Here is a 23449-nt window from a genome sequence, read left to right as displayed (position 1 = left end):
CTCCGCGAGGGATTGTCTCGAACCTGCCTGAATTAATTCAGGCCCGAGCAATCTCAACTCTACGTGAGATATGAGAGGACAGCGCAAAGAATAAACATTGCAGAAGTGAAAAATTCACGCGAGTATATTATGCCCTGGCATTTTGAGTAGTGTTGTATGTTTGGTCCCTTACGGAGGACCTGAGTTTGTTCGCGGTATACGCCTTTAACTTTTTGTTTGTTATGTGTGTTTAAGTGAAGTAATGCAATTAAAATATCACTTTTCAAGAGAATACATCAAGAGGATGCTTAAAGGGTTATCACTAATATTCTCAAGGGCTTGTGAAGTTGGATCGGTTAGTTAATCTTACAACTAAACTTTGAATCCTGTAAAGTTAAATGAAATTATTAATGTTGCTAGCAGTTGCCCGCGTTCTTCATCCGCGTTTATTTCGGTTTTTTACAAATCCCGTGGGAACTGTTTGTTTTCCAGCGATAAAAAGTAGCCTATGTAACTTAACTAACTCTACACCAAAAACAATTTGATTTGTTGCTGAGTTGCGGCGTGAAGCCAGGACAAACAAACAAACACTCTTTCTCATTTATAATATTAGTTAAAATAACATAACTTTTTTTCAATTGTTGCTAGAACCATTAAACATCTGCGTTCCATTATTTAATCTTTGAGAGAGGGTTCCCTCATTTTCCCTCCACCTCCAGTCTGCCTTTGTTTACGAGGGCGTTCGGGCGTTGCTCCGCGTAGCGCACGACGCAGCTTTTCGAATTTAAAAATAATTCCTATTTGCCGTATCGCGTCCATAAATCGCGCCCATAACACCATAACTGACAATATAAAGCCGATGACTCAGTGCTATTAAGCCTTAACTTAACTTTATTTTTAAACGCTGATCTGATTCTACCTATTGTGTATTTTAGACACGTTTTAGTGTTAAACTGAACAAAATAAACACTTAAAGCGAAACCAGTCGCGCGGCTTTAAAAAGCAAACAAACAAAGTCGAACCGAACTTTTGCCGTTACTAAACGTACCTGATTAAAAAAATGTAAGTTGTTTATGGACCCAAAAAAAATAAGCAAAATGGATTGGCGCGAAAAACTTTTCGGTCGTGTGCTAGTGAAGTGCGATTCCCCTGGGACCCAGAATGGGAAATTCGAAAATGTGCCGACGTTGGGGGCTTTGTCCGACTGCGTTGAAGATGGGGAGGGTGCTGTGTGTGGGATATATTTCTCGTTCGCCAACATAAGCGACACAAGTGACGACTTCGGTGTTCGCTTGGAGGAGGTTTACAGGCGGGTGTCTCCGAGGCTGAAGGTGGTGGAAGTTGTGTTGTGGGCCCACGTCGGCACCCCTGAAGGCCCGGTGGAGAGGGAAGCAGGGTTTCGGCGCACTCTGACTGGAAAGCCGTGGTTCGCGGTGCCCTTTCATGATGTAGACACGAAGGTAAGCTCAATTAATTTTATTATTAACTGATGTAATGAATAAAGAGATAATAAAGTTAGAACAGGCGGACAATGTCATACGGTGGGTCATAGGATATCGAGTAAAATAGCAGATACAAGTTTGTATGGGAAAAATGATTATAAATTATATATAATTAGTATAAACCATCCCCTTACCCGAGCACAGCATTGCAATAATGCTGCTTAACGGCCGAAATAAGCATTTACAGTGATTATAATTAGACATGGATAATAATTGATAAGATATTTGTAAATTTGATATCATTGTTATTTTAATAATGTCGATTGACTTAGGATAGTATTATTATAGTAAGTAGGAATTAGTGTACGAACATATATATTTTTTGCATGCCATCTAAGGCGGATTGTTTGTCCCTATATTTTGTGTACCAACAATGTAAAACCAATCTGCAAATAAAGGATTTGAATTTGAATTCTATGGTGGTAGCACTTCCAAGGGGGACCTGTTACAAAAAGCTCTACTGCCAAACATAATCGACAACTCCCATCACCCACAATTCCTCTGAAGACTCGACGGTGAATGTAGAGAACGTTTGCCATTCCCCCACCCTCTTTTCCCAGCACCTGGCAGAGCCACAATCTCCCAGTGGGAGCCGACCGAGATATAGTTTACCGCTGCCCCACCAAACACCGGCCTGTACTTGGTAATATAAGTGTTTTGGCCACACACTACCCACGCCACGATGCGCTGTCATCGGCCCCAAAGCCCCAACAATTCGATGCAAGACCTGCCAGTCTCATACCTAATCGGGCCACTGGAAGGTTAGTGGCCATGATCATCAACATTTGATCGACGATAAATTCGCCGCCCACCCGTGTTCGCAAGTCCCATACTTGGATGGACCCCTAACCTTCGGCCCGATTGCAGTTCTTTCCCTCGTATAACGTAATAACCAAAAGGGTTCCATAGCACATAAGCTGACTTGGACGTTACCTGAGCTGACACCTTATTATAATGAAGTCTGAACTAGGCACCCCAAAATACAAACTTTGTGAACCTTTAGCACGTTGAGCTATCACGGTTTTTCTGTTATGAAAATATGTACGATTATGCTAGCATAAAATTAATTAAATTAAATTCGCAGCCGGATAATGGTATTAAAGTCATAAAGTGAGCACATTGCGAGCGCGACGTCAGCTGCGAAAAGAGTGTTTTGTATGTTTATTAAAATTTCAATGCGATTTCCATATTTCGCGACCGTAACTGATAGTCTGGGCTATTGAAAATGCTTTTTAATTTCTGTACGGAAACATTAAAGTGAAGTAAGCTTATAATTAAAGTATACGTATAAAATAGGTTCTGCAATATTCCATTTGCGACCTTTTTTAAAGTTGAACGTTTTAGCTGGGATTTAAACCGTTTGTATGTGACGATAATGCATATAACCCATATAACCTCGAAAACTCTTTGCAGGTGAACGAATCTTTGCCAAATAAGATATTCCAGAGATGCAGTAAAAGTGGTTTTTAAGTTACTCTAACGCACCAAAAGAAAATTCTTGCATCTGACTACTACAAATACATATATCTGCATTTACTAGCTGACGTAAAAGATCCTTTATTTGTAAAGTTTACCATATAGACAACATTGTGAGGGACAATGGGGACATGGAGTCTAAGTGCCAAATGTTTTTACGAGATATTATTCCCTGTTTAACTGTCCCACTCCGTAGCACGGACTTCTTTTCTTCTGCTACGGACTACTATATTCCTGAAAAAAATCTTTACAGAATCAGCCTGTCTATTTAAGGTCCAGCATTCTTGGCATTCCACGGGGTTTTTAATAAACAATTACAAGTTTAATAAATCTTTTAAGTACAAAAGCTGTATATCCATTATAAATGTTTACAAATTGGCACCAAGATCTGTGATTTTCAAGACTGCAACATTTTTTCATTTACAGATGACTATTCGAAGTATCTATCCCGTTTCTTCATTCGAATTTTCAGTAGATACTGGAGATTGCAGTCTAAGATGGTAGCGGGCTAACCTTAATCAATTTCTACACGACATCGTACTGGAACGCTATATCGCTTAGCGGAACGAATTTGTCGGTAGAATACTAGCCACGGGGGAAGCCTCCAGAACAGATCAGGGAAAATTGAGTAATTATAATTGCCCATGTCGGCATTCGGACCCGGGATCTTTAACTGAAAACCACAGCTAGCTCGTCAAAAGAAGTTTCTTGCCTCATCTTCTCGAAATCATTCAGCACACGAGTATAACGTTCCCAAAACATTTTCAAACCTTTACTTCACTCCACTGAAGCTTTTCACAAAAATACTCGCAGTTCATAAATCAAATAACAAAACGATTCATTATAAAAACTGAAAATTTGATTGCACAGATCAAGCGAACGCTCATAAATAAACATCAAAATCCACCTGCACTTAGTTTCCTTTGCACTAACTCGTTTTCTTTCTCTACATCCCCCTATAATAACGGCTAAGAGGGGAGGGTATCGCCCTAAATTACTTTTCACCCTGGGGTAGGGTTACCAGACGACGGGTATTTACCTGACAACCATGGAATGACATCAGCTATTTTTGATAGGTGAAAAATCATTTAAGATTATATATGCCCTCCAAATTTGGGCAGGACCACGATAACATTCTACCATTAGGTCGATTCGGTTGCCTTAAATAAAATTTGTAGAGTTATTTTGTTAAAAGTAGCATCGCTTTGGAATCTAACCGTTAAAACTTAAGAAGACAAAAAAATCAACTAGAATCATAGTAAATATATTAAACCAGTAAGGAAACTACGAACGACGAAGCCCCTAAGCTATTATCACAGGACTATCTGGGGTACTTTTTGCGCAGTTTTCATACTGCTTTAATACTTACGCCCAAATTTTTCATACAAACTTTCAAGCCTGACTTTTTGTTGTTACTCTACCAACGGTTAAGGATGCAGATTCTACCCAGAAAGAGCAAAATTTGTCTTAATTTTCAGCATCCTAACACCTTCCATAATTCAAATTCCATTTATTACAAGCAGGCGTACTTTGTAAGCACTTTTCAAACATCAAGTATGTTTATAGTGGTAGAGTCACTACGGTTCGGAATGCAGATTCTGACGAGAAGAAGCCGGCAAGAAAATCAGCAGTATTTATTATTACAGTCTTATAATTTAAGTAGCAATACATATTACTTAGTAGTACAAACAGCCTCAGGTTGTTAGGCTGGGGGCGGCAGGTTTTTAGTGCGTGTTCCTTCATTCACCCCTGCAAAGTGTTGCTGTTTATAAGCAATGGCTTGTCATTTACCATCAGCGCCGCTAGCATGGGCAAGAGACAATTAACTCCCCGGGGAAAGGATATAAATGTATCTTCTCCATCTTCTCCCACAGCTTTATCAACACTGGCGCACAAGTGGAAATAATATCCAAATAATATATGTGTATTAATAAACGGGGGTAAACTTCTCCTATCCCATGTTCCAGTGATTCAGCAGGTGGGCACGTTAATTATATCCCTTGTCAGGGGATTCAATCGGGGGATATAATTTTTATCTCCCGCCCGTGCTAGCCCTGCAGGTGGGGTCATCTGCTTTTCTGTCAATTGTTACCCACAAGACAAACCAACCTCAAAAAAACAAATGCACACAAACACAAACATGTATAAAATACGCAGTATATAATAATATTTTCTGATAAAATTGTCGTATATTTCGTATAATTGACCGAAATCCTAATATTTAGATCTGGTAACCCTAGCCAGGGGAGGGTTTGCAGCTACTTTAGAACGCAGCCATAAAATTGTCATAATCCCGCAAGTTGCCACATTTCCGACGTTATGTGACGCGGTGTGCGGCTCTCATAAAGGCTGCGTTATGTTTGGTTAAGTTATTAACGTTCATGCATGTGGATTAATTAATTTTATCGCAATATCCGTCAGAGAGATAAATATAAGCATGCAGTTACAATATGGCATTGATTGGTTCAGCATAAATAGAAGATTCGATGGTAATGAGACGTTAACTACTCGTGAGAAAAAATATATTTACAAAAAAGTCAATAGTTATATTTAATAACGAATTCCTCGATTCAACAAATTCTTCGCAATCCCCTTAAATTGCCCATATAAGAGTTAATGAAAAATATACCTTTACATTGCGAACGATTTTTCAACTAACAAAAAAGTGCAAGTAAAAACCTCTCACTAATTAACGAATTTTGTCAACCCATAACCTTGTCAACTATCAAAAACAATGTTGAGATGATTTTATAACATTATAACATACACCTTGATAAACCAAAAGCTTCATTAGTATAACAAATATTTATATATTCCCTTCTGATTTGTTAAATCGAGGTTACACTGTACTCTGTACCTATCAGAGCAAAAAGTCATGAAAATATTTAATTAGATCAAAATATATCAAATACTAGCGTACCCAGCCGGGCTAGATTTTGCTTTATTTTATTTATACAATAAACTTACATCATTAAATTTTTAATTTAAGTCTCATAATATATTAAATCATTTATTTCCCTCCGTATTCATATTCTTCTATTCTCTTCTCGAGCGGGTGAAGATTATTATCTACACCCATGTACACCCAACATTAGAATAGCATCATAGTAAATAAAAGCTGTATAATTGACAGTTTGACAGTTCAAAAATAGGAGTGCTCCGATCGTCACCTTTACAGGATTACTCAATCCGTTCAGCCGTTTCGGGGCCTATACGGAACATAGCCGTAGCCATACACACTTTATCTTTTATATATATATATATATATATATATATAGGTAGATAACACTGCCGGCAATGTATTCATAAAATAAAAACAATCCGCTCACGCAATGGTCTCGCCGATTTGTTAAAATTGTATGCATGAGGCGACGCAAGTCCGGCCGCGTTGTCCGGTGCACGTGCGAAAACATTCACCCGGGGTGATGCTAACTATGTGTAAGTACCCTCCATTATACTCCCCTAAAAACTTGAAAGCGGATTTATTAACAGGGTCTGAATTAAAAGATGGTAGATATGATGAATTAGAATTAGATAATTGTAAAGCCACTGACGCGATTAAGTTTATAAAATAGAGACTAGGAGAAGCATTTACCCAGATAATTTTCTCATTTGGAAGATTTGACTATTTCTAGAAAATATTGTCCTACCTTTGACGGCCGATTGGCGCAGAGGGCAGTGACCCTTTCTGAGTCCAAGGCCGTGGGTTCGATTCCCACAACTGGACAATATTTGTGTGATGAACTTGAATGTTTTTCAGTGTCTGGGTGTTTATCTATATATTATAAGTTTTTGTATATATTATTCATAAAAAATATTCAACAGTTATCTTAGTACCCATAACACAAGCTACGCTTACTTTGGGACTAGATGGCGATGTGTGTATTGTCGTAGTATATTTATTATTTTTTATTTATACCTTGTTCCCGTGCGGTAAGGGCAGATCAGAATACGATTGTCACAAGCTTCCTCTTCCCATGGGCGAGGGTACGAGGCGAATAAAGGAATATAACGGAGAGCGGGCAGCAGCGTCCTTTGTGCAACTACTACCATCTACTGCGATCACCAATCCGTGCCTAGACTGTTGATTATGGGCCAGCCAAATAAAACCTCTTTGTATGTTAAAAAAAAGAATCTTTTTATTACTCATGCGGGATAAGTAGTATCTTAGTACTCGCTGTTGCGGTTGAAAAAGAGCTGTTTGCCCATTTTAAAATGACGCGTGAGTTTTTTCGTAAATGAAACTGTTATTTGAGTGCGACAAGTTTACTTGGCGCACGCAAATTATACGTATAACCCGTCTAAAATAGGGCACAAGTACAGTAATTTTAAATAAAACACGCATGTCTAATATCTTAGATTATGATCCTTATGTCGATGTAATAAGGTCCACGTTAAGAGCAAGTGTGATGAAAAAAACCAAAATGTCTTGCTGAATGGATTGATGACGATAAACATTTTGTTTAGATTTTAGGCGAAACACTAGCAAATACTTTTCTATACATTTATTTGAAATGCATTCCATCTATTTTTCTTAAATATAGTTCAACGGGTAGGTACATACCACGATAATATTTTTGGATTTGTCGATATTTCCATCAGCTAACTAAATAACTTAGTTCTCGTCATAAATCATATCGCGGAGCAAATACTTGCATTAACCAGACCGTGACAGCGCGGCCGCGGCACTAACACTAGAATAATTTAGCGCGAGCGGATTAATTTGTTAAACTACCGCCCGGCTTACCTAGCGCAGGTAAATGTTTGAATTTGCGTTTCTATTTACCAAACCTACCTAACAAAATATGGAGAGAAATGATTCGTTGTAAAATGTGTTTCAGTTAGTCGAATATGAAAAGTGTGGGGTGTTATGAATGTTGAACGCTTCTTTGAATCTGTCTGTCTGTGGCATGCAACAATCAAAGAAATGAAACGATTTGATTGCCGTTTAATTACGACACCTACCTAGCTACGCATCATTTCTGGGCAGGTTTTTCGACATATAGAATTTTTGAAATTCAAATTCAAAAATTCTTTATTCATGTAGGCCTATCACAGGCACTTATGAAGTGTTCATACATATATGTTAATGTAATTGTAAGGGGTGTTAGACTAGAGCCCATTACAAACTTAAGCCCGGTATTTTTTTTGTTATCACCATCTCACAGTAAATTAATATTAAGCTATAAGGTTGGAGCAAATCACACCCAAGCTTTGTCGTTTTAGTAATCCTTAACATTATAATAGATAGAAGACGCTACAATTTCTTTTTAATGTTAAGTACCTTTCTTCCTAAATCACTTAATCCTCAATTTGGATGTTATTTTTCACTTAATAAAGGTAACACCTTATTTAGATTCATCGATATAATTTATGGTTAAAGAAAAAAAGCCACAATACCAACACCACAACTTAAGGTTTTAAAAAATAAAATAAAGGATATTTTTATTTATAACTACGAGTATCTAGTGGAGCGATGTTCGTGTGTGGCGATATAAGTTGTAGGTCCTGGATTTACCTAATACACGGCTAATTTGAACATCCCACCTATTTTCTGTATGTTTTCTGCGCCATTGAAGATATCGCTATGAATCTATTAGGCCACCAAATTGTATACGTTGTTTGGTTATATTTTTCTATTTAATGTAATAAAAGTATATACATTCATCATTCATCACGACTCCTAAGCCGGCTCAAGTCTGGCTTAAGGCTATTGTGGTTAGTTATACCCCCGAATCCACATAGGAGCAAACTGGACGGGCTGAGACCTTAATCCTATCCTATCCTATCTCTTGAGACAGAAGGTATAGCAGAGTTTGTGGCGCGACCTTAATTGAACTCAGGTGTATTACCTATTGTCGAACATGAAAACGAGGCAGATGTTAATCAGAATGCTGAACCATTCAAAATGGTGCGTGCAACAGATACGGTATCCTCCCATCCATTGTGAGGCCCATTGTCTGAGCGCCAGTCATCATTCCCGAGTGCTCGACATCTGCATGTTGCCTAGCCTCCATTTTTTCCACTCTTTGTTAGCGCCACAGACTAAAATAAAAAGTAGACGTAACGATAAAACCAAAATAACACGTATAGAGAAGACGATAACAAAAACAGAAGTTCACTTTACAGTTCAATGCCCTTAAGGTAATTTACGAAATCTGACTTACCAATGAAGTAAACCTTTAGAATTATTGCAAGCTATTTTTAAAAATAAATAAAAGACACTTTTAAAATCATAGAACTTGGTTCATAACTTTGATCGTTCTTTAAATTATCGAAATTTTTGTTTTGAGAAATTAGCGTTATTGCTTTGGATGTGTCAATTTAAAATCTTATGTTACGACGCTGCCAAACTTGCCCTTGTACGTGGCAGAACATAATGGACGTCCACTGCTAGACATAAGTCTGGATTCAGTGCCGTTTGCTTTCAGAGGCTCAATGCGATTTGTTAAATATCGTCTGTCCACCCAGACGGGACAATAATATTCAACCAATGTATTCACTAGTCGGGGGTCTATCAATGCTTGGTTTACCGGCCCGAGTTTGCCATTCCAGAGCCTGGGGACCCCAACGCCGGTTCTTTAAGCTAAATAGAGGTAAATTCAAGGAAAAAAATCAATTCAATTATTTCTTTTAATTTTGAGACGTTAATATGTCTGTTTGTAGTGACCACCGGCTCGGAAGGCAGATGCCGGCTACTTCTCGGTAGGCAAATTCTACCGAGAAGCAGCCGGCAAGAAACTCAGCAGCTCTTTTCCAACATAATTTTATAATTTAACATTAATTGTTCCATCTTGTATGAGAAGAAAGCGGAGCGGCTTGTTTCTAAGCAACCGTGTCATTAAGTAATTCACCAATATTAAAGTAGCCAACCTGGATTTATTAAATGTGTTTTGATACATTCTTTAAACTTATGTAAAGGTCTAACATAAAATATTAACTGCTTTTCGCACATCAAGTTTTTTGTGTAGTCTGCGGTAAGTGCAGAGCCGGGTCATTCGCTTAATGCACCAGATAAATGGAACGATGACAGCTTCAACTAGAACTGGAGCAATTTCAAATGCTCCTTACTTACCTACTACAGAAATATCGCTTTTTTCTCCGTTTCCAACCGAGAAAAACGAAATAATATAATAACGAAATAATGATTTTAGCAGTCTATTGTATCTTTATCTGTACCTACATAGTATACAACAAAGTCGTTCCCTCATGCGATGCGCTTAGATTATTTAAACAGCGCAACGCGTTTTCAGCAATTACTACAGTGAAATGAAATGAAATGAAATAAAATATGTAATGAAATACAGTGATTCAAGAGGAAGGATTATGTGGAAGACCTTTCTGGCGCAGCGGTGAACGTCGTGGATTTAACCATGAGGTCCCAGGTTCGATTCCTGGCCGAAAAAATTATAAATTTGTTTTCTGAATTACCTTTGGTCTGGTCTGGCTTCTGCCGTATCTAGTAACGAAGTATCTAGTAGATGTGGCGTTGAAACCGATTAGGCATATGGATAGCCCGCTTACATCTTAGACTGCATTATCACTTACCGTATATTTGTAACTTAATTGTGGTCAAGTGGTTAGTGCTTCCTCACTATGTTCTCCTTCACTGTTAAAACAAGTGATATTTAAATTTCGTAAATTAAAAACGCACATAACTGCTAGTGGTTTGTGCCGGGAATCGAACTTGATCCTCTCGGAAGACAGGCCGTAGCCCAAATCACTAGGTACGTAGGGAACTTGGAATGTGAATGTTTTAATATTCGGAAGTGACGCTTTGTCAGCACTCTCCGGGCAGCATTACATTCCAAGTGTTTTATGTAACGCTATGCATTTTACACTTGCGCAAACAAAGCTTCCCACTAAAAGCATTTGAGTACATCAGTATGTGTCGCCACGAATGCGTTTTACTTTGATGCGCTATGAAATAGTTTTTTTAGGGAGGGTAACTGGGTTTAAATGAATGAATGAATGAATAAATACACTTTTATTGTACACCACATAAACATAACAAATTAAAAGTAAAAATTTAACAAAAGGTATACAATTTTAAATGTAACTATTGCCGGTTATTTCTAAACCCAGGCATCGCCCAATTCGAATGCCTCATGATTAAGGCGATGTCTTAAGAAAAACAAACGTTTCCCCAACTCTAACTGGCACCTAAGCTATATAGTCAGGATTCAAAAGAATGATTGTACTGATTTTTTGTAATAATATTTTCTATTTCTATTTCTTAGGTTCACTATCGGTGAACGGTTGTTGTATGCCTAGGAATCTCCCTAGATTAGGCTTAACTTATTTAGGCATTACCTAGTTCGTCGTTAGTGAAAACGGGCATTAGTTAGTCAACGTAGAGAGGTGGTAGAGTCACTACAAACACACTGATTTGACGTTATTATATTCACCTCATCATATATTCACCTCATCAGTAAATAGTACACTAGTATTGGAACTATTTTGGTGGCTGCTATCTATTAATTGTTACAGAGAGCATTGTAAGCCCTACTTTAAGGCCTGTTAGTTTAGTATAGAAATTTGTGTCTGTCTGTGATTTTAAAATAAACGCCTTTTATATTATAAACTGCCACGTTGGTGTAGTCATCAGACTTTCAGACTTGTGTTCGATTCATGGTCAGGCCAAGAACTTGGTAATGGTTTTTAGTTTTTTAGCCCGTAATTAGGAAATGGGTGCCGTAGTTTTTTATCATTATTTTAGTTCACGCCGAAAACCTGGACAAAGAGACCCTGGAGAAACCTGAACCTGAACCTGAACCTGGAGAAAGAACAACGCAGTTCGCAAAATTTAAAGCTTATGCTCCATTGCTCATAAAAAATTCCACCAAAAAAATTTCAATAGAAGAAGAATAACTAAGAAAAGCCTCTTCTCTCTTCTCTCTTCTCTATAAACAATAGTTTTCCACTTCCATCTCCCAAATTACGAAGCTCGAAATTAAAAGTGAACAAAAACATCGGCATGCACTCGAATGTATCGGGAAACGATTTTTGCCAGCGACTAAAGTACAGCCAGCAAAACTCACATTGTCCGTCAGCCATCAACGAGTGCATCGGCTGGAACAATAACTTCCCGTATGCTTACAATGTCCTTACGTCCGTTACTCTACGGACTATCCCGTTTTTTAAACCACAGATGCCCGAATATAACTGTGAAGAAAATGCCGCTTTAATCACAGAAATGGCAAGACTATGTTAGTAAGCCCATCCAAACTTTAATATAAATGCAAAAGTATGTCTGTTTGTTTGTTTGTTACCTATGTTCGGCTAAACCACTGCGCCGATCTTGTTGTAGCACATAATATATGCATCGTAATCAATGTACTATTTTTTATTTATTCATGGCTTACACCAGAAATTCATTTCAACGACATTCATTAAAAATTAAACAGTGTTAGAATTACAATCCTCTTTATATAGTACCACTAGTACTATCAATTATAATGAAATTGTTGAATATTTCCTTAAAACTATTATTAATACAATTTACTATTATAAGTCTCTAATTAGAAATTGATAGAAATAAAAACCTTGATGACGATGTAAGCTGCACTTTATCGCAAGTGCCAACCTACTGGTTGGTAACAACGTGGTAATAACTCTATAACTTAACTATGAAAGTGCTTACAATTTATTTTACTTAATGTAAAAAGGATAAGTGTGGGTGTGCAGGGCCTATCATAGCAGACTATCTGCCAATAGGGAGAAGTGGCTAATGGTGAATGAGTAACTGCCAAACAATGTACCAACGTGATGACTACGACCATTCTGGCAAGAGTGTTACGACAAAGAAGAAGCAGGAGAAGAAAAAGGGTATATAACATTATGATAAATGAAGTATCCGACAGTATTATTTACAAGTGACCTTGGATTTTAAGCTTCAACGGTACCCATTAGATACTCAATGAGAAACATTAGACAGTTTACCGAAGGTAATTTTGGGCCTACCTACACTTACGTTAAAGATTTGTGCCATAACACATTTATAACAGCGACGAAGGATACATACACAATTGATTACTTGGTAGTGACATGTTTGCTTGGAAGCGGCTAACTTAGGTAGGCTAATCCTATATGTTGACCCGGAATACCAGCTACCACTATGCCAAATTTGTTCAGTCGTTTTCACGTGATGCCAGGACAGACAGACAGACAGACAGACGGACAGACAGACAAAAAATACATAAAAATCTGTCTTGGACTCAGTATCGATTATAAAGCATCCCCCGGTCAAAATTTTCAAAATATATTAAATGTACAGAAATCTTCCAGTTACGTTTTATTATAAGTATAGATATAGATATTAAGGTTAAAAAAGAGCAATTACTGATTGTGTTACCCATACCGTCGCACAAAGTTCTGGAAAACTTACGATTCCCGCGAGATTTTACAAAATAAGCGAAAAAATCGCCGCCCAAGTTTCAGCCATCAACTGGCAATAAATTAACCTCTAGTTTATTAATAATTTGTAATAGTTTTTGTAACAGAGCAAAAATGTTTTATTCATGTAGACATTAAACGGTATTTGACGGCCGATTGGCGCAGTTTGCAGCGACACTGCTTTCTGAGTCCAAGGCCGTGGGTTCGATTCCCACAACTGGAAAATGTTTGTGTGATGAGCATGAATGTTTTTCAGTGTCTGGGTGTTTATATGTATATAATAAGTATTTATGTATTATATTAATAAAAATATTCAACAGCTATCTTAGTACCCATAACACAAGCTACGCTTACTTTGGGGCTAGATGGCTGTGTGTGTATTGTCGTAGTATATTTATTTATTTATTATAAACATCTTAACACTAATGTTAGGTGATGGTGATAACTGCTTCGTTCACTTAAAACTAAAGCTAGGAAGATTCCAAACGCCCCCGGTCTAAGTAGAGCCCGAAACAAACTTAGCCAGGTATTAACAAACCTCCTATAATAGGTAGTAAAAAATTGCTTTTTAACTATTTCAAAAGCTCCCGTCCCGTATTGAGCCAGAAATATGTGGTAACGTTTTGTACGCTCCATGAACTGATGACAGACTGCTCGATAACTTGCATTTTTGACTCAACATCATTAATATCGTCAGCCCCTCAATGAAATTCTATCTTTATTAGTTCGCATTAAGACCTAATTTCCAATCAAAGAATTTTCTTGATTCAGTTGGTCAACATTTTTGGCCTTTAGTTTGATTTGTTTTGGTAAATGTAATATTTGAAACTGTAAACGTAACCAGATTTCCACTGGGAAAATGTAGAGTCCATTGCTTTTGGATTGTTATTCAATTTTTTTTTTCTTACAAGCTGTATTGATTTTATACTAGAGTACAGTAATGGTAGCCCACAACATTCTCCTTTCCCGAGGTAGTTTATAAAGTAACTTTTGTTAACATGAAATGTTTTTTTTTCAATCTTGATAAGCTGTAATAGGCATGATGGCAGGAACAAGAAATCGCTCAAATATTGTATTTACCTAATGATACTATGTATATATTACGAAATACGAATTCAAAATTATCACGTCACGTCTATACATACGAGTATAAACCTATACATACGAATATAAAGCCGCCTAATGATACTATATATTACGAGTAGAAAGCCGTGGGAAGTCAAACTATCGGTTACTAAGTTTTTTGTTATCAATACCAAAATCGATAATCTTTAGTTAATAAGCTAAGAACAAGGACTTACCAAAGCTCTATTTCGTAATGACTCCATGCCGCCATGCCATGGAGTTTTCGCGGGAAACAATTTTTTTGCAATTTATATTAACAAAACCTTTAGTTTCTGATAATTTTAGATATTTTCTGTACATAGTAGATACTTGCGATCATAATAGGGCATTTTTTAATATTGTTTTCTATTGTGATCGAGAAATACGTAAAGAAATATCGTTGATCGTCATGGTGATGAACGAGAGATGATTATTGGTTGATATACACAGTGAATTATTATAATGATATAGTGTGCGGTTCCAATCCGCACTGGGCCAGCGTGACTACGGCCTTAACCCCTTCTCACTGTGGGAGGACCGAGGAGACCTTTGCTCTGTAGTGGGCGCGTAATTGGTTGATGTGATGACGATGATGTGTGTGGTTTAACTATTATATTGCTCGATCGATGTCCGCTAATACTATTTCCATCATTTACAAAAGTTAATAAATCTGATCATAAATTTAATTTATAAGTATAAGCCTATCAAAGGCATCGGCTAAATTTCCAGGGTTTCCAACTTTCAATTAAAGAAGCCCACAACAAACTCGGCTGACTCACCTTTCCATATTTCGTTAAAATATCATGAAATCCAAATCAAATTCCCGACATATTAGAACCCTTACATTTGGTCGGACTTGCATCGGCTGAGTTAGCGTCATTCACGAAGGCGAAGCTAAATTAAGCTCAGCAATAAGTAAAAATAAGTCCCACCTTAAATTTAATCCAAGGATAAAGTGCTGGCTAAGTGTCGGGGGCGAGGACCTTTGATGAAAGCGTTTACTCGTAATGAACTGCTCTCCGCGTAGTGCTGGGTGGACCCTCGACCCGGCGAACTTATTAATTTCTTACGGAAGACCTTAATACGGAAGAAAGCATTTCAAAATGGTGGTCATTAGCAGCCTTTTACGCAAAATAAAGTGGTAAAAGTGATGCCGATGAGTTGTTAAGTTGTTGTAATAATGATCAATGCATTTAGAAAAATAAAGACACAGAGTTGTCAAAGTAATACGCAATGACATCAGCTGTATTTACAATTAAGATTCACGGGTTAAATGGGGTCACGGATTGCTATGGTATCAGACAATAGATTAAGAAACCAACCAGATAATAAATAATAATAATAATAATAATATTTTGGCCAATACTCAGAATGGATGTAAGTTCCGGTTCTTTGTACCACAAAGGAACTCCTCATCATTGATACTGCTATTTGCCAGCAGGTTCGGCGAAACAGAAAAAACCTCACGGCTGCTTGGATTGATTACAAGAAGGCCTATGATAATAATAATTTAAAAAAACCCATATTAATGAATGATTATTTTTCTCAAATATTTGATTCGAGATCATCATCGTCCACTGCTGGACATATTATTGTGTATTTTGTAACGACTCCGACATTCCCGCAAGTGTCCAGCGACTACCTGCGACACACTGCTTGATCTTGGTTGTCCACCTTATCTACAATTGTCACCTTGTCTATTGTGTTAATACCCAGTTTCAACATCATCATATTATCCGTTTATTGTTATAAATAAATGTAAGTGATAATAACCGAGACCGAAGGGTTTACGTGCTCTTCGAGGCACATCCATGATCCACCGGTACTATTTACCTCTGATGTTTTTAATGTCTAATTTGGTGAGGTAAGATAGTCCGAGTTTAGCTCTTTACATTGGCAGCTGAGTGACTATAAGCACAAGCCTGTTAAAATTCCTACAGACTTTTCTTAGTGGCCACTTGCCAGAAAACCCGAAAGCATTTGAAATGATCGGATTTAATACTTTTACGAAGACGCATGGGGTATATTCCGGCGGCGCACGGGCGAGATATCAAGTAAACAAAGATGCAGCGAGCCAAATTTGTACTCGATAAAATATGGACTACCTATGTTTTATAAAAATATGTACGTAAAGATTTTATTTTTATTTTTATACACATTAGCCCTTGACTATAATCTCACGTGCTTCTACAGATCACTGGTCTCCTCCTCCTCCTACAATGAGAAGTGGTTAATTCCGTAGTCCACCATGCTGGCCCAGTGTAGATTGGTGGACTCCTCACACGCTAGAGAACATTATATAGATATTATATATTGTCTCAGGCATGCAGGTTTCCTCACGATGTTTTCGTTCTCCGTTGAAGCATGTAATATCTTTATTACTTAAAACACACATAACTTATTTATAAGTACGAGCTGGGATTCGAACTCCGCTCCCCGAAAGTGAAGTCGAGCTGCTACCCAATGCGCTATCACCGCTCCATCATCTTTGTAATTCAACTAATTTACAGAAAAACGTAATGAATTATAACCCACAAAACCCACTAAAACCTTCCTCATGAATCACTCTGTCCATTAGTAAAAATTTTATAAAAATCCATTCTGTAGCTTTTGAGTTTTTCGCGCCCAGACAGGCAGACAGACGCGGAGGGGGACTTCGTTTTAAAATATGCAAAGATAATGCGTATGCAGCCAACGTGCGTAAATTAATCGACTTCATCCTGCTCACTATGTCAGTAACTCGCCCATTTATTAGCATTCGTACGCAACCGCGCCGCTGTACTGGACACGAACCTACAGCCACACAGCGGTAGATAAATTAGATACCTAACGGTTCACCATGCGCAAAACAAACATAAAAACATTGTTGCCCGTTTCCGCTAAACCTAGGCATCGCCTATCGATTTAAGCGATGTCTATAAAAAAAACGTTTTACTAAGTCTCAGTGATAACTGTTGATGAATGCTTAGGAATCTCCTTATCTTACTTATTATGCAATGCTGTCGTCGTTGTACGTGTGTGAAAACGGGCATGGGTCTTATAACCATCCGTAACATTACACAAATTATAATTAAAAAAAAAAAAATTACTATGTCTGTTTGGATAAACTGTTTATCTATAAATACATCTACAAATACATATACTACTCCCACAATCAGAAAAGGTTACGGCCTGAGTCCACCACGTTGGCCCATTGCGGATTGACGGACAACACACGACATTGAGAGCTCCCATTGAGTCTCTGGTCTGGTCTGGTACCTTCTCTCTTGGTCTCTTCGGACGTGCCACCCTACCGACTAAGACGTATTATGAAGAAAACTCAAGCAAGAATGCATGAATGAATACACTTTTATTGTACACCAAAGAAAAAAAGTAGTTACAGAGATATAAATACATATCAAGAGAGTACAATTTGGTGGCCTTATCGCTACATAGCGATTTCTTCCAGGCAACCAAAGGCGTAAAAGGAAAAAACATAGAAAAGCATGCCGGTTTCCTCACGATGTTTTGGTTCACCGTCGAAGCATGTGATATCTTTATTACTTAAAACACACATAACTAAGTAATGTTAGTTGTGCAGAAATTCGAACTCGGCCCTCCGGAACTAAAGTCGAAGTCCTCCCCACTGGGCTATCACCGCTTCGACTTTCACATCAACATATTAGTATAGAAAATTACATTTGGTAGATATTCCATACAGTAGGTATTTACTTACAAGCGTACCTACAATTCGCAGGGCTCTGAACGCAAGCTTATCAGAATATGCGAGCACTGAGCAGCCGAGATCGCAGATAATATGGCACAATGGCGGCTGACACGGCAATGTGAAATGTGAAACGGTACAGGCATGAATACATATAGACTCATTTCATTTCTATTTCAGTTTCCTGCGTATTTATCAAAAGTATGCTTAGCTTACAGAATTGAGAATATACAGAACCCTCATTCAGCCATTATGCATGCTGCATCGTGTCCAAAAAGGTAAGGCAGTGAAAACACGGCGTGCATCTCACTTCACACCGGCGGAATGTTGCTAGCGCGTAGCTCAAAAACTTTTTCGCGTTTTATGGTAAACGTATAGAATTACCTTTTTGCAGTTGACAGAAATAATCACTGTCAACCGCTAAATGGTATGATGTGACTAACCGCGCTTTCGAGTCACACTACTAAAGTGAAGTGGTTTTTAATGCTTTGATATTAGTTGTTTACTAGGTTTCTGTATGTTCTTAAATCTGTGGCTTTGCTAAGTCGTCTTATAATTTAAACTGTCTTTTCTTAATTTTATTAATAGATACCTATATTTATTTCAAAAATAAAATAAAACAAGTGTATTTATTAAAATGAACAAAAACCATTAAACAGAAAGATTTTTGCTATACAGTGCCTATTCATGTTTTTGATAATATGTTTAACATACCTACTGTACCGTGTTCTGTTTGTTCACTTAAGAGTAAAAAACCGGTGTAGTGCGAGTTGCACGGACGGAAGGACAGCGAAGTAGTGAAAGTATAGTACGGAACCTTAAAAAAAGTCTTGATTACTGAACATCATAAAAGTGGCATATCCTTGAAATAGTGTAGTGTATATTAAAGTTCTGATATTTGAAAGATGCAGCATCTTTAATATCACTGCATAACTATTCCGACCTTATATCACGTTTTTTGATTGGGTACCTAGAGTATTTGCAGCTATATACAAAATTAATCTTCAAATTCAGTTAAGTACTACACAAGTTTACTTTCCCACTCAGACATTCACCGAAGACTCTAAAAGTCTGAACGAAGAAACGCATGCAACACATTTCTCGCCAATGTTTTATGCAGGGGCCCTCCAGCTGGGTTGACGTCTCCGGGAGGGCCCTCGACCTCTCCAGCCGGCTCGTTTACACCGCTCTCTGCTAAACACGCTTTTTATGCGCCCATAATTAAACCTGCAATCTCGTGCAGTACGGCCGCTAAATGAGGTAAGCGCGGGTTCAACTTAAAGACGTATTTTGTATAGAACTCGTTCAAACTCTGAATGTAAAGCGAAGGAACCTAATTATGCTGCGCGCGGAGTACGCCCATCTTAGCTTTTTTGCCTTTTAATTAGAAGTTTGCAGACATATTGCAACTTCGCGGTTCCGGTACACGACGTGCGTTTCCGTGCAATATGTACATTTGAAGTATTAATATTTCTCAAGAGTTAGTATTTATTATTTAAATTTTCAGGGATTTTTGTTTTATATGTATCGAAAGAGCGGCATGTTGTAATAAGCCTGTTTCCCAGATTTTGTACTCGATTGCGCTCTTCTTTTCGATATCAATTTCAATTTATTCGGCACAATACATAATGTTACATTTATAATACAATATCAATAAATCTAATTATATAATGTAACGTATGTTCATCCAGTTTGGGTGCAGCCATTTTTTTTTAATTAAATAATTATATGAATTTTAACGCATAGGTAAGACATCGTATAGTGCCGTAAGCGTTTGGGGATGCTGAAAACAAAAACAAAACATTTTCAGACATACAGGAACACCCACATCCACACCTAGAGCCACTCTCGCAACCACACCCACAAACAAACACAGACACTCATTCCCACTGCCACTCACACAGGAACACCCACAGCACAACCGCGCCGACTGATACTTCCTTTGCAACTTCCACAGGATCACCCATAGATACACCCACAACCACACTCGCAGCCACTCAAGTATTTCCATAGTCGAAAACAACTACCCGATTACGAGCGAGAAAATAATGTGGACAAAGGCGTACGTTCGTTTTACGTATGTACTGTAGGTACAGCTCGGAGTAGCTCATCATGTCAGAATATATCAATTAAGAATTTGAGCATTAACTGCTCAAATTCTTAATTGACAATGCAAATAAGATCCATTTTACTCCGATATTTAATTATTTGCATACTCGAAAACGACTCCTCGATTGTTAGCGAGCAAATCTTGTGCTAAGGCTACTTACTGTGGAGCGTGGAGTAGCTCACAACGTATTGTACAGAGTATATCAATTAAGAGTTTGAATCATCCAATTTAGGTGTACGTCACAAGTTTACGAAGGAGACGCTTAATTTGTGTTAAAAATTCTACTTGCGCGAATTAGCGGAGTGAATTTTTTATATTCACCCCTCGCAGGGCGACGTGACGCCGCGGGCCTCGCCCGTGTCCCGTCTGGCGCCTCGCTGTTTTGACGTCAATGAGCAGGATATTACAGGAAGTGCTAGTCAAGCGTAAGAGTCAAGTTGCATTGAGGAGGAACGTCCACTTTTGGAATTTTCTACAAGAAAGTTTTTGGTGAACGTGTGCTACTTTTTTGACGAAGGAATATGGACTACGGACTGAATTTTTTTTTATTTTCACCGTTGGTTGGTGTACAACAATAATAAATATCTTTTTGTACTAGACGAGTTGTTTCAAGAAATACTTCTTAGCTGTTTTACTTCAAAAAGCTTGGGTGTGGACAATTACTCTAACCCGGTTGCTTCTTAAATATTTTCAAATGACAATGTGAGATGGTGATAACCAAAAGAACATCGGGCTAAGTTTGTTGTAGGCTTCTTCTTAGACCAGGACGCGTTTGGAACCCCCGTAGCCTTAGTTTTAAGTTTACGAATGTAGTTATCGCCATCACTACTCATCTATAAAGAAATATTGGACTTTGAAAGTTCGTTTGCGTGCGACGTTTGTACAATTGCCCATACAAACTATCGTCCGCTACACTGCTTCTACACAATAAACCCTGACCCGTAGTAGCAAGATGTTGAATATGAGCCTAGAATCTTTCTCAAGAATTGAGCTATCAAATTTTTTTTTTTTTTTATATATGACTAGTGTTACTATGCTAAGCGCGTTTCAACTAATAAACAGCAATTAGCTATTTAACCTTTTTGGGAGTGTAATTATTATAAATTCAAAAATTACTATTTTACCCTTTTAATCTAAGCAGCGTAAATTCTAAAGAAAAATGTGGAATTTTCACAGAAACATTCATCCCCTATTTAAACCCCTTAGGAGTCCAATTTTAAAATGCTATGTAACCTTCATCATAAATGGATATTTTTACAACAAACCACACTATTTACTAAGTATAGCAGGTGTAAAAAAAAAGTACCTGCTTTTAACAATTCCAAAATGACGAGTCTCGACGAAAGTGCACTGTAATCAGTAGGTCGCTGGAAACCAGAGCACAATAGCTCCCAGGCAATCGGCTAAAAGCCTCTGCTGTCCCACAGCGCTCGCATTCTCCAGCGAGCCCCACGATAGCATCGTCACTGCTAAAGAACTCCGCTGATGAGGAAAAATGCGGTCACACGGCATTTCGACGTGGCTTGCTATTAAAACCGCAGATATTCTATGTTAACCTTTAACCTAGTTAAATTCGATTTTTTAATCGACTTCAAAAATAAGGAGATGAGGAGCTTTTAATAAAAAACCACCAATGTAACCCAAAGTAGCAAATTTTTGCCTATAAAGTTCATTATTTGGCGTGCGCTGAGAAAAGTATTGATGATACATAAAAATACTACATGATTTAAGTACTCATTATTACCTACAAAAAAGTCCGCGAGGGAGTATATCTAACTATTAATATTCAAGTCACAATAGTAGCGTTTGTGTTCTAAAATTTAATTAGACAGAAACAAAAGTTGGTTACACTCGTATCGCTTGACGGTAGGTTGGTAACTAGCCACGGCCGAAGACAGCCGGGTTTGACCCTCATTAACCCATTAATGTAAAATGTAAATTGTTGATGTTGGAAAAGAGCAACTGCTGAGTTTCTTGCCGGCTTCTTCTCGGTAGAATCTGCCTTCCGAACCGGTGGTAGAGTCACTTCAAACAGACAGACTTGACGTTTCAAAAGTGCTTATATTAGGCCTACTTGAAATAAATGAATTTTGAATTTGAATTTGAAAGTACAGGGCACGCGTCTCCTCTCAGAATAAGAAGGGTGTAGGTCGTAGTCTGCTACGCTGGCCAAGCGCGGATCGGTAGACTTCACGCAGTTAAGGACTCTCAGGCATGCAGGTTTCCTCACGATGTTTTCCTTCACCGTTAAAGCAAGTGATATTTAAACTGCATAAATTAAAATTGCACATAACTCCGAAAATTCAGTTGTGTGTGCTCGGTCTCCACGACAGTTAAGCCGACTAGGCTATAACCGCTTTTTAAACTCAAGCTTTTTTTTTTTAAAAGTAACTTTAGGAATTTATAATTTCTGAATTTTCTATCGTCCTTCCTTCACGACCTAACAAAGCAAATAAACAACTTATTTATTCACTAGGAATTAGCATTTATTTATTCTTTAAAATTATTGTTTTATAAATATAACCTAAAATAAACTATTTAAAACTAAATAAAATCTAAAACGTCTTCGAAACCACCGCAGCGAGGTACAGTTTCTAAGATGCTGGCAGCATTGCCCCTTTGGATGACCAAACTAATTCGTTGGCCAAGGTCTACCGGTGATCCTAGAGCGGGCTCTAGGATCACCGGTAGACTCGATAACCCTTTTCGATAGTTCTTTGAAAAGAGGTCGTGCCTCCGGACCCCACGGTAATAATATATAATTAAAATATATTTCCTAAGTTTGAAGTTAGTTGAAATGACATCTCTGAGGCAAGTATAACACTTGGACTCTCGGGTAATCGAGCTAAAAGCCTCCCTCCCAGAGCTCCCGCTCACAATTCATCTGCCAGCCGCGAGCACGATTACCGGCAAAAAATGTGCTCCGACGTTTTATTAACGCCTGACAATAGTCAGGGGCATTTCGATCAAGCCATTTACTACAAATCGACGAGCCTTTTCTTACTTAACCTATGCTTAGACTAGCTTCTGCTCGCCACTTCGTTCGTGTGGAAATTTTGATCAAATATAAATACAAAATATGTTACGGGAACTGTAATTTCGAGGAAAAAAGACTATGTGTCATCGATATCTATGCCATACTCGTATTTCAGACATATGGACATTGAAACGTTAGACAGA

The 23449-nt window shown here is 37.9% G+C and overlaps 1 protein-coding gene across 1 annotated transcript in view; it reads left to right on the top strand.

Moving 5' to 3' along the window:
* Positions 1-705: 705 nt before the first annotated feature.
* LOC120628191 (nucleoredoxin-like) overlaps positions 706-23449 on the top strand; it is a 68212-nt gene continuing 45468 nt past the window's right edge. The window contains exon 1 of the mRNA XM_039896440.1: positions 706-1439. Coding sequence (XP_039752374.1) covers positions 1053-1439 — 387 coding nt within the window. The 5' untranslated portion in view covers positions 706-1052. The remainder of the gene's footprint in view (positions 1440-23449) is intronic.

The sequence above is a fragment of the Pararge aegeria genome, chromosome 12 (assembly GCF_905163445.1).
Source record: "Pararge aegeria chromosome 12, ilParAegt1.1, whole genome shotgun sequence".
Lineage (NCBI taxonomy): Eukaryota > Metazoa > Arthropoda > Insecta > Lepidoptera > Nymphalidae > Pararge > Pararge aegeria.
Note: the sequence above shows the minus strand (reverse complement) of the source record. Positions and strands in the feature narration are given on the sequence as shown.